Source organism: Molothrus ater, chromosome 1 (genome assembly GCF_012460135.2).
Source record: "Molothrus ater isolate BHLD 08-10-18 breed brown headed cowbird chromosome 1, BPBGC_Mater_1.1, whole genome shotgun sequence".
Lineage (NCBI taxonomy): Eukaryota > Metazoa > Chordata > Aves > Passeriformes > Icteridae > Molothrus > Molothrus ater.
In genome coordinates this window covers 78,801-90,835 of record NC_050478.2, presented here as the reverse complement: position 1 = coordinate 90,835, position 12,035 = coordinate 78,801, and the positions used below count along the sequence as shown (strand labels likewise).

Sequence of the window (12,035 nt, the reverse complement as noted above, 5' to 3'; positions counted from 1 at the left end):
AATCTCTGGAACGGATGTTAACTTTGTGACCCAGGTTTCACAGTTGTGCCTCAATTTCGACCTCAGACCACAAACTGTCTGTAGGGACACATGACTGCACCTCAGATTGTACCTCTTTCTCCAGGCCTTGCCTCCTCATTACTTCTGGTCAGTCTTATTTTCTCTTAGTATTGAGTCATTACATTTTTTCCCAGGGAGATGTGAACGTGATCCACCATTCTGTTTTTTCTTGGCTTCCTTGCCTACCCGTTCTGATGCGAGAATCTCAGCTGAAAACCATTCTGGCTCCATAGCTGTGCCCATCTCTGCTTTTCCTTGTTGAACTTGCAGAGTGGAGTTCAACTTTGAAACAGCAAACTGACCCCCTTCTGTGGCATGCTTGTCTCTTAGTATTGGCTGCTGTTCTTCTCACTCAGACCCAAATTCTTGAGGACTTTTTGTCTGGCTGTGCTGACAGGGTTTTGTACACCTGTCCTCTCCTTTTCATCTTCTCTACTTCATTTTCCTTTACACAATATTTAGTCAATTTTTGCTGCTGCTGTTCACTGACCACCATGTGGAATTCTCTGCACAGATCCCATGCCATAATAGCTGTCCTACTGTGGGTTGGTCACTGCATGGCTGTTGTCCACCTCTTTCTCCATCTGAGCCAACCAGAGGTGAGGAACACCTGGATCTGCCATTCTTTCATGCACGAAGAAGAGGTTAGGGGTGTGATAATCAGTGGTAGCCTTAGATATAGCAACTGTGAAATAAAGAAATTAAAGATCTTGCCAGGGATGAGGAAGGAGAGTAGTCAAGTACAAACCCTGGACTTTAGACAAGCAGAGTTTGCCTTATTCAGGGGACTGGTAGGTGTGATTCCTTGAGAAGCAGCTCTGAGGGGCAAAATGTCTCAATGAATCTGGGAGGTCTTTAAGGACCTTTAAAGCAGCCTGCTTTAAATGCAGGAAAATGAGCAGATTTATGAGGAGCCCAGAATTAGGTAATCACAGTGGCGGTCCCAAAGTCAAAAGGCAATGTACAAGAAGTGAAGCAGGGACAAGGTTACAAAGGAGGAGTTTAGAACAATTGCCTGGGCATTGCAGGGAATGGTATCAGCAAAGTCAAAGCTCAGCTGTAGCTGAGATCTTCAAGGGACATCAAGGACAAGAAAAGTTTCTACTCTTGCACTAAAGGCTGACCAAGTTCAATGCGTGCTCCATGCTGAGTGGGCTGGGTGATCCAGTGATGACAGACACAATAAGTCTGAAGCACTCAAAGCCTTCTTTGTTCAGTCTGCACTAATGATGCCTCCTATGCCCTGTGATCAGTGAACACATCCAAGAGGAACAGGAGACACTGGACAGGGATAGGGCCAGGGATTAGTTGAGGAAACTTGACCTGTACAACTCCATGATATCCAACAGGCTACATCTGAGGGAGCTGAGAGAACTGGCCAATGTCCTTTCATGGCCACTCTCTCATACATAATAGTCTTGTATTCAGGTTGGGACATTTTGGTCTAAACGGGCTGACAGCCATGTGGGTGGATGATGAGGCTGAGAAGGTGGCTAATGGTTGCTCAGAGTGCTGCAGGGATGTGTCACAGCAGCTGTTCAGTCCAGCATCCTTGCCACTGGAGGAGGCAGTGCCATGCTTGCTTATAAAATCTACAGATGACACCAATCTCTGTGTGAGGAAACCAGTTGATATGCTTATGGACGTGCTGGAGGAATGAACCAACAAGAACTTTGTGAAAGTGAACTAAGTCAAATGTTCTTCCTTGAGAAAGAAGAGGGCTACCTGGCTGAGGAGCAGCACTGCTGGAAAGGCCCTGCAGGCACTGGTGGACAGTGAGCTGAGTGTGAGCGGGGGCATGTCTTATCAGCAAAGATGACTAACAGTATCCAGAGCTCTGTGGCCGGGAGCATAGCCAAGAGATTGAAGGACTTGATTACCCTTCTTTGCTCCATACTCGTTAGCTCAGTGCTAGAGCACTGTGTCTAGTTTTAGGATCCTGAATTCAAGAAAAACATTGGCAAACTGGACTGAGGTCAGCGGATGATTGTCAGGTTGATTGAATGCCTTGATCAGCACATGAGGCAAGACTGAGACAACTGGCCTTGTTCAGCCTGAGGGATGCCTCTGAGGGGACCTAGCAACAGCAATGGCTTGTCAGGTCCTAAGAGAGGAAGACCAAGAACATGGACTGCTTTTGCCGTTTTACTGGACTGTGTTACCAGCCCTGTAGTAGTCAGTCAGAAATCCTCCTCAAACCACTCTCTCTTAGGGGTTGTAGGGTGGTACAGTTGTTATTTATAAGGAATGTCAGCCCCTAACTGTCTTTCTTTGACCATAGAAGCCTCAGTGGTAGAGACACTTTTGTCAATAAGCTATAGTCTAAAGTTTCTCAGCAGGGAAACTGTCCAGTATCTGCCAAGTCAGACTTCAGTCACTGCCACTTAAGATAAAAATTCTGGTTCTCAGCAATACATGTGAAATGTGTGGGTTATGTCCGTCTGCCGTAGGTAGTAAAAAAGGCTAAGGATCAAATTGAGCTTGTCAAACTTGGGGGAGGAAGAGGTTTTGGATTTTGTTACCTGTCTCAAAGACAGAAGTTCTCGGGTAGCCTAATTCTCAAGACACTGCCAAATCTCTGTTTATTAGTGATTTTTTTTAAAAAAAATCAAGATTACTGAAACTGTTTTGTTTGTCCTGCTTAAGCAATGAAGAATGCAGCTCCAGTTGTTCCTGCCTGAAATAGATCCAATTTTATTTACTGAGCTTTTTCTGGGATCCTGGAGGTGCACAACAATAGGACCAGTGAAAGATTTGCTGGCCAGTTGTTGTATAAAACAGGTTCAAATTACATCAGCTTGCTCAGGACTTTGTCCAGACGGGTTCTGAATACCTCCAGCCAAGGATGAACACTCCAGAGCATTTCTTGGCAGCCTGTTCCAAGGTTTTAATACCATAATGTGTTTTGTTTGTTCTGTCAGAGGTTTTTTTTTACAAACCAATTCCTTATAGGGAGTGAATTGCCCATGCTGCAGCGAGTTTCTGTTGCCTCTCACCCTAATCTCACGCACCTCCAAGGGGAGGCTGGCCCTGTCTGTGCTTCACCAGTCCCCATGGCCATCGCACTCTCCCAGGCAATCTCCTTTTCCCTTTTCTTCTCCAGGCTGGAGAAGCTCTTGCAGCCTCTCCTGGCAGGTCTGTGCTCCAGCCCCCACCGTCCTCTGCAGGCCTCGCTCCAAGATGTCACATCTTTGTGCTCCTGTGCCCACCGGTCCAGATCCAGTTTCTCCAGTGTGGAGTAGGAAGGAAGAGCCTCTTTCCTGGGCTCGATGGCAAAACCTGTGCTAATGCAGCCCCTTTTGCAGCTGACCTTTGCTATGGCTGCCTTACCCCTCAGAGTCCTTCTGCCCTTGTTGTCTGTCCCTCAGGGCCCCCAGCTCCTCTCCTGCCAGTCTGTTTTGTACCCCAGCGATGCCCACCTGTCCCCCTGCCCGGTGGGTGTGACTCCATGCCAGGAGCAGAGCTTTTCCTGTGCCCACCTTCACCTGTGCTGAGGTGCCGTCCTGTCTGTGCAGCCTGTCAGGGTCCCTCTGCCCAGCCCTGCTGCCCTGCCTGGCCTGGGCTCGGCACTCTGGGAGCCTGAGGACAGCACTCAGCCAGGAGCAATGGAGCCAAAGGCAGCGTGGAGCCTTCTCTGTGGCTTTGGACGTGAGCAGCAGAACCAGACCCGCACCTGGGCTTTTCTTTAGCTCTCCTTCTGCTGCTCATCTTCTTGCAGAAGGCTTCCTCATTGCTGTCCCCAGCCTGCTGACTGCTGTCATTGCCTTCCAAGCTGTCGTACTGTGACAGCCATAAAAGCTTTCCAAAGGTGTTTGTATCCCAGAATTTGTAGTGTTGCAGCTGTTCCTCGGTCTCCAATTCTGTCTCACAAGCCTTGCACATCTGTTTACAGGCAGGTGTGGTGGGGCCCCCACACTGTCTCCCATCATGTCATTCCTTCCACACTGTCCACATTTCCCCCACTTGCAAGTTGGCCATTTTTTTGTCATCACTGATAAAAAATCTTGTGAAAATCAAAGATAAAAATCCATAATTTAGTAACAATTTTTTTAGTAATTTATAAACGTTTGAAATGTTTGAATTTTCATACTAGAAGGATAACTGCAGCCTAAAGAGGGACACTGTCTTACTAATGTTAATAGTAATCTCTTCCAGCTGTCCATGGAATTCTAAGACAAAGTATAACTTCATATGTTCAAAACCATGGCTGATGAGATGCTGGTTCTGCTAGGTGCTTTCTGGAGTTTGTCAACCAGAGAAAGGCCAGAATGGAGAATTGAAGTATTGAAACACTCTTTTTGCATTTATAGTTGGAACTTTAGTAGAAGAGTGTACACCTGCACGGAGCCATGAACTTTTCTGTTAGGGCAAACCATGAAAGGGAAGGAATTAGGCAGGCTGCACAGATCCTTATCACATACGCACTGTCATGCCTCCAAAAGATTATTCCAGTAGTAGGGTGAGAAAGCAAAGGACTGAGAGCTGCCAAAACTGGCCTGATCTTTGATCTTGCCCAAATCCCATCTTTGCTGTGACCATAACACATCCCTAGAGAAGAATACAAACACAGCAAGTACATTTCTTCTCTCAAATGCTCTCCCAACCTGCGGCCATTTGCAGTTCAAGGAATTAGATGCAGTTTTGTCTTTGGCTGATTTTAAAGTGTTTGTGCTTTTTAGCATCTTGTAATATTTAGCATCCAGTTTGGTTAAAGGAATGGAATAGGAAATAACCCTTTCACTTTCATGTGATAAAAGATGTCAAAGTGTGGAATAAAAATATTTATTGAAAGTTTCTGCTGTTTCTACAAACTTCCTAGAAATTTGATTAGATCCTGGTCTAGTGCCCATTGAACCAGCCAGAAAGGTTGTGTCATCTGTGCTGCACAGGCTCTCTCCTAAGGGCCCTGTAGGCCATGCTGCACCCTGTGCCCAGGGGGTTCACAAACTGACTCTGATGGCACTTGGCCTTAAAGGTCTGAAACTACTTTCTTGGTCCAGAATTTTTAATTGACTGTATCACACCATCATTAATTTCTTCAGGCAAGGAACTGAGGAATCTTTTAATCTGTGCAGAACAGGAACATTGGGGTGTTTTGTTGTGTCCAAAGATCTGCACTCAGTGCCTCGCTGCCCTTGCTCTGCAAGCTGTCTGTCAATTCCTTGATGTTTCCAGGGTAATGCTTGCTCTTCATGCTCATATTTCTTTTATTATGCTGCTGATACTAACATTCTGAGAAAGCATATAAGCAGTTAAAACTATAATGGTTTGCCTAAAGCTGAACAGAGTTTTTGCTCTGGTTTCTACTTTTCCAAAGTATCTGTGGTTTCTGCTTTTCCAAAGTTTTAGTCTTGCTATAAGTAGAGCAGGTATTCTACCATCTCAAAACAAAAAGAGTCAATTGAAAGAGACATTTATTTAATAACCTTAGTCTGTCTAAATACAGCAAGGAGAAATTGTTCGTCGTTAGGCTGGAAAAGCAAATTAGGAAAAGGATGGCAAAACTCTGTAAAACATAGCAAAGTTGCCTAGGGAATGCCTTCCCACTGCTGCTCCAGCAGTGCAGGGAAATGGCACCAAATGAAACTCACTCATGGCAGGTTCCAAAGGAGCAAAAAGAGGTTCTTCCTCCCATATTGCCTGCTGAGGTTCTGGAACACTCTGCCTTGGACTGTTGCGGATACTGAAAGGCAGCAACTTTGAAACCTGGTCAGAGGCACAATAGCAGGAGAGCCAGCTGTTGGCATGACCTCTGCAATAGTTCTCATGTCCTTGTTCCAAAGGGAACACGTGCATGCCTGCTGTCTCTCACACAGGTGTTTGTGCCTTACACCAGATATAAACTGTAATTTTAACTCCAACTAATTCTGTTTCTAAAGCAAAACATGAATACCAACTCACTTTTAATTCCTATGGAAATATAGGAGTGAATATTGTAGAAATAGAAAAGGTTGTCTAGTAGATCTATTTTAGTTACTTACAGTACCTTTTTATGGTTTTCCTGCATGAGTTATTCCAAATTAAGAAGCAACATTTTCATTTAAGGGTATACTTACCCACTTCTAAGCTCAGTTCATTAGGTCATATTTCCAACCTACTTCATATCCCCTCCTCTGCTAACTCCCTTTTAAAAGAGAAAACAACAACAAGGGGGTTTTTCAATAGAACTAATATAGTTAACTAATGTATTAAAATACCAATAAAAGTTGGCAGGATCGTGAGTTGACACCTGATGGCTGGTTGTGTTGAAACTTTGACATGAAGGTCAATTTCAGCAGCAGAGGAAGATGTGCTGACAAAGGCAGGCATCCCACCTGGCAGCGTTTACTTCCAATGGGTGGCACTTGTTTTTGAAACACCAGCATGAGCACACCCCAGCCCCTCCCCGTTTAGTTTGGGGGATGCAGCACTTTTCTAGTTTTTAACAGGACAAATTCACTGTAGTTTGGATTGCCAAGAGAAGTCTCCCTGGCTGCTGGTAGCTAAGCCTCAGTGGAAGAACACAGCCATGGTCCAGGCTCTGTGGATTCAGGTGGGGTGTCCCAGAGCGCATTAGCCTCCGTTCTGTGCTCCTGCTCTTCAGTCTGTGCCTGTCCCACGCCACTGAGACCTGCCCCACTGTCGGGAGCTGCTGTGGCAGGGAGAGCTCCTCTGGGCACACCTGTCCAGGGGCTGGGAACGTGTCAATGTGGCTGTTCTAGAGCACGGCACGTTTGTGCTCCCGGTGCTGAGGTGTTCCTTGCTTCCTTCTCAGATCCGCGAGCTGGTTCCCGAGTCGCAGGCCTACATGGATCTCTTGGCCTTTGAGCGCAAGCTGGACCAGACCATCATGCGGAAGCGCGTGGACATTCAGGAGGCGCTGAAGAGACCAATGAAGGTATGCTGTGAGAAATTTGGACATTGTATCAGGGGAGGAGAATAATTCTTGTAGTAAATGGTGGAAATACCTTTCGAGCTAAAGTCTCGTTAGCAGAAATGCTTTGGAATGGATTAGACAAAGCTCCTAAGAGTAAACAGCTGAGAATCAGCATGCATAGAAAAGTGGTAGAGAAAATTTAGTGGCCATTACCAGCTCTAGCTTCTGAAAGTCTTTAATAAGGGGAATAATAGCCTAGGGATAAATAAAGGATAGATAAACATTGGTTTGGGAAGTTTGTATTAAAATGATAAAAAATGAGAAAATAAGAGATTAGAGGGCTGTGCTGAAGGTGTGTATTACTTTTCCTATTCAAATTTGGTCAAAAAGTGGAACCTATGGAATAACAGAGCGTACAATGGGAAGAATTACTTACAGAAATTATTATTTGTGTAAAAAAAAGAATGGATGACATTCTCTGCAGTTTCTATTAGATGAAGTCCAGCACTTCACTCTTCCTAATATCCCACTGAAAAGGTTTTTTCTAAGTTTTCTGAGTCTATTCATTGGAATCATGGAAGAGTTTAGATAGGAGGAAACTGGAAGTTACTTAGTTCAACCTTCTTCTAAAAACAGGATTGTCAAGGCCTTGTTGAGTTTTGAAAATCTGTAAGGATGGAGGTTTCACAGCCTTGTTAGGCAGTCTGTTACATTTTTTGCCCACTCTCATTGTGAAGAATTTCTTTTCATGTCTCATTTAAGTTCTTGTAACGGTATTGGGTAGCTCATACTCTATTCCTCAGGTAATTCCCATAGAATGAAGGGTTTTGTGGCCAGATGTCTGCTGTGACATAAAGCTATCATTCTTGTCTGTACCACAGTGATGGGGGTCAGCCCAACAAAGATCAATATTCTCTTGTCTTTGTCACTGTACAGGTACCTGATAAAATGTGGAAAGCTTTTACCCCTTGGTGTTTTTCCAGTTGATATATGTGAACAAACAAAACAGCAACAAAAAAAAAAAAACAAGCAAAAACTGCAAAACCCAAACAAAAAACCAACCAAACAAAAAAACCAAAAACCAAACAGAAACCAAAACAAACAAACAAAAGAAACAATTAAGTTATTAAGTTCCATTAAGTTCCATCTACCCCTCCTAGACAGAAAGGAAACTGAATTGTGGATGGTCTAAATCATGAGTTCATTCTTAAAAAGTGTTGCACATAATAGATTTTACTCTCAGAAGAAATAATTTGTCTTACCTTCTTGATATGGGTAGAACACCATTCTTTTAAACTAGTTAGGAATCTGGCGTTATTTTAAGGTGATTGAAGACTTTGACTTAAATTCATAAATCAGCAGGAAGTTATTTATTCTGTGGCAAAGTCTTTAATGAGGGAATCAACAAGTGCACAAGGTCCTAGCTGTAAGCTGTGCTATGGAGATATTCAGGGTCTGGGATAGGGAAGAGGGTCGGAGGCACAACACTCTACAGAAACTGTAGACAGAAAATTCTATCTAGGGCTCAGCAAACACATTTTAAATATCACTTACTCAGTTAACATCTAGAGAATGATCAAACAGATGTTTTCCAAATTTGTGTGTAGGTAGTCCTAGCATATGGGTATCAGAACTGTCAAAATAGGGCTAAACCTAGATAAACATGGGTTCTTGTTAATGTTAATATTTCCATTTTATTATAGTTACAGAATTGGTAACAGCAATAGAAGTTACCTCTGCATTTCCATCTCTTATCAAAGCTCTTGTAATTTTGAAATACTTGCCTTAGAACAGTGATTCTCAAACTGGAATTGTAATCCTATAAGAAATATGAATTTGTCTAAAGTATGTGAAATAATGTAGGGAATATGCAGGATTTCTCAGAGTTATCAGCTGCAGCTACAGTTACAGTGTTTGTCAAGGTGATTGAGCTGTAGCTAGAAACAGCTCGAAGCTGTGGTTGTAGGGAACCACAGATTTATGGTCTAGTGTTGCTCAGGCTGGGGCTTTTTCTGTCTGAAGACTATGCTGGGGAAATTTTAGGCATAAGTGGTTAAACCTTTTTTTTTTTTGTGAGGACAGTGCATAAAATATGTTTGGCTTGTTGGTCCTACTTGGATCTCCTGAGAACAGGTGCACTCTTGAACCAGATGACAGCTGTGGGACGGCTCAAGAAGTGAGGAGACCTGGGATTTGGGCAGCTGTTGAAGGGGAAAATGGCCTTCCCCACCTGTCAGCTCCTTGGACTACTGTCAGCAGCCCTCTTCAGCTGCCTGGGCAGCTTTCTGCTGCTTGGGCACTGCTGTGTGCTCTCCTCTTCTTCAGCCAGTCCTGCATTCTTGGATTGCATCTGTCATGAGAGTCTCAGAATTCCTTGTCTGCAGAGCAGCATTAGCAAGAGTCCTTGTCCTGACTTCATGGAAGACCCACGTGGTCAGAATTCCAGGAAGAACTTTAGGAGGTAGTCAGGCAGACAGGGCTGTTTGACAGATATAGCAAGATCCATGGCCTGAAGGAAACAGAAACCATACACTCAACAGATCAGAAGATGTCAATAAAGAATTAATTACTGAAAATCTATGCAGCTCTAAGGCCATAGTGGACTTTGGGAGTGGGATTTATTTGGCTAAGTATAGACATAGCCATTTCATTCATTTATGTGTGAGCTAGTCACTCTCAGCTCCCTTCATAGTTGAGAGATCAAGTTGGTGTAGACAGTGGTGTTCAGGGCACAATTCTTCTCATACACAAGTGGATGTCTAAAATAATATAGATAAATAATACCCTAAAAATGCTTATTTGTCTCCATTGTGTAACCCTGAGATAGACAGTTGTCACCATAAACATAGTTTTAAGACTGAGATGATTTTCATCCCAAAGCCTGAACCAGGGTCTTCTGACTGACAGTGGGATGTGACCATGACATGAGCAGGGCTCCCACTGCAAACCCTGGCACCACAGACAGTACTTTCATCTCACCCAAACCACAGACTGGCATCCAGAGACTGTCCTTCTTTCGCAGTGAACTGGTGTGAGACATTCTGTTTACAGATATGTGTGTGGTTGCAGTTCCCAAACTAAATTATCTGCTTCCAGGTTCTCCAGTTTTAGGTGAGAAACAAGTAGTAGCATCAGAACACCATCATAGTGTCTCTCTCCCTAGTTTCATGAATTGAGATTTTTTTTCCCCACTTTCAGGTTTTAAGATGACTGAGGAATTGATATTGGATTGTTGCCAGAAAGCAATTAGGTTTTTTTTTCTGAAACACTTGTCTTATGCCATAATTCTGTGTTCTGCTTTTTGCATTATGAGATAAGGAAATTCAAACACCTTATCTCCTTTAATCAATCAGTGTTTTAAATGTCTTTCAGGTTCTTTAATGTTCTCTTTTCTCAGGTAAAAAATTCATTCCTCCCAATCCCTGTAGAAAAATAATTTTTCAGTGCACCTGACTTCTTCTTACTACCTGTCACTATCCAACTCCTCATTGTCTCCTGAGAAAGTAGAATCTACAACTACAAAATAAGCTGCTACAGCTGATTCTGTAGACTGTTGTGCATACTAATTTCCATTTGATTCCTCTGTAGCATTCGCTTCACCTTTTTTTGAGTTTTGTTGTTGCTATTTACACTTTTATAGAACTGTTAATAAGTGTTTTTCATGTGCTGGTGCAATTTTGAACTCAGTAAATACTGTCCCATTCCTTTTATTATTCATTATACTTGTGTAGTCTACCAAGTCACTGGGTTTTCTGCTTTGGGTTGGCCATTTTTAAGTTCATGTCCATTTTCTTTTCAGGAGTTACCTAACTAATTTTGTTTCCTCTACAAATTTTGACATGTCTTGCTGCTCTGAGCGAGATGCCTCTGTACTCCAGCTCTGATATGGACATTCTTCATTTAATTGGGGTATTTTATAATGATCAGACAGTGGTCATTGTTTTTTCTGGCTCCTGATTTTTAGTTTCCATGCTACCACTGTTCATTTTGCTTTCTAAAAAGTTTTTTTTTCTGTGAGACTGGAAAACAGTTACTGTATATGCAAAGGCAGAAACACAGATTTGAATCTTTTCTGTGCTTTGTGCTTGAGGTTTTTATGCTATATTGAGGTTCATAGAAATTCACCCTTAAGATATACTTAGAGAGCTCTTAACACAATACTACTTACGAGGTTGGCAGTCAGATTTTCTTGAGTCAGTCAGCAGTAGACTGTCTGTCTGTCTAACTTTGTTTGTTTGTTTGAAATCCCAAGCACAACTTTGTTTGTTTGTTTGAAATCCCAAGCACAACTTCCCTGGAAGTGTCTGGGAGGTTTTGGGTCCAGCCTGAGAGTTCATTGAAGGAAACTAACTTCATCAGTTGATGGAGATTTATCTGGGGGATGGCACACAGATCCTGGGATCATCAGATACTTGCTTTCTGATTCGACTTGTTAGGGATTCAATGCTGATGGAAATTGAAAAAAAAAAGTAACACTGTAAACCAGGGAAGGTTTTCAGGAGGATTTATTTGACAGATCTCCAGCATTTCACCCATTTAAAGCTGTATTCATTACTTAAAGCTGTATTCATTTGTGTGAAGATGACATCAGAGAACCTGGAGAAGGAGCAGGCTTTGGGTGTACTGCTCCACCTTTCCTGTCAGCCTCCCATTCAGATCTGTTTGATTTCATGTGAGCTCACCCAGCAGTTGTGCTGAGACCCTTGCAGGAGTTCATTGCTGACATGTCCACTCATCTTTTACATTTGATTACTTCTTTCCTTTTCGTTTTCTCAAGGAGAAATTGTAAGTGAAATACAATGGGTTTCAGGGGAGACTTTTCGTTTTCATCTGAGTGCTATTTAAAGTTCCTTTTGCTGAAGCTGAGTCAAAGATCAGTGTCTTACTGTGAGGGAACAAGGAGCTCAAGCGTTTACTGACTTTTGGACAAGAGATTATTTGATTCACAAAGTTGATCAAGTCTCTGTGAAGTTCCTCCTGCTTAGCTTTGCATTTTTGGGTGGTGAAGTTCTGGTGTGTCTGAAGAGATGAAACGTGATGCTTACTTTTTGCCCTAGAGCTGTAAGTCTTCTCTTCAGTTTTTGCTCCCAGCTCCTGAGAGTCCTTTGGTTGCTTGCTC

The 12,035-nt window shown here is 43.0% G+C and overlaps 1 protein-coding gene across 4 annotated transcripts in view; it reads left to right on the top strand.

Annotated features, from left to right (window-relative positions):
• The window catches only part of SMARCD3 (SWI/SNF related, matrix associated, actin dependent regulator of chromatin, subfamily d, member 3), a 75,696-nt gene that overhangs the window by 42,984 nt on the left and 20,677 nt on the right, over window positions 1-12,035 (top strand). For all 4 annotated transcript variants that reach the window (XM_036400275.2, XM_036400284.2, XM_036400265.2 and 1 more), the window contains one exon: window positions 6,815-6,937. In XM_036400275.2, coding sequence (XP_036256168.1) covers window positions 6,815-6,937 — 123 coding nt within the window. The remainder of the gene's footprint in view (window positions 1-6,814; window positions 6,938-12,035) is intronic.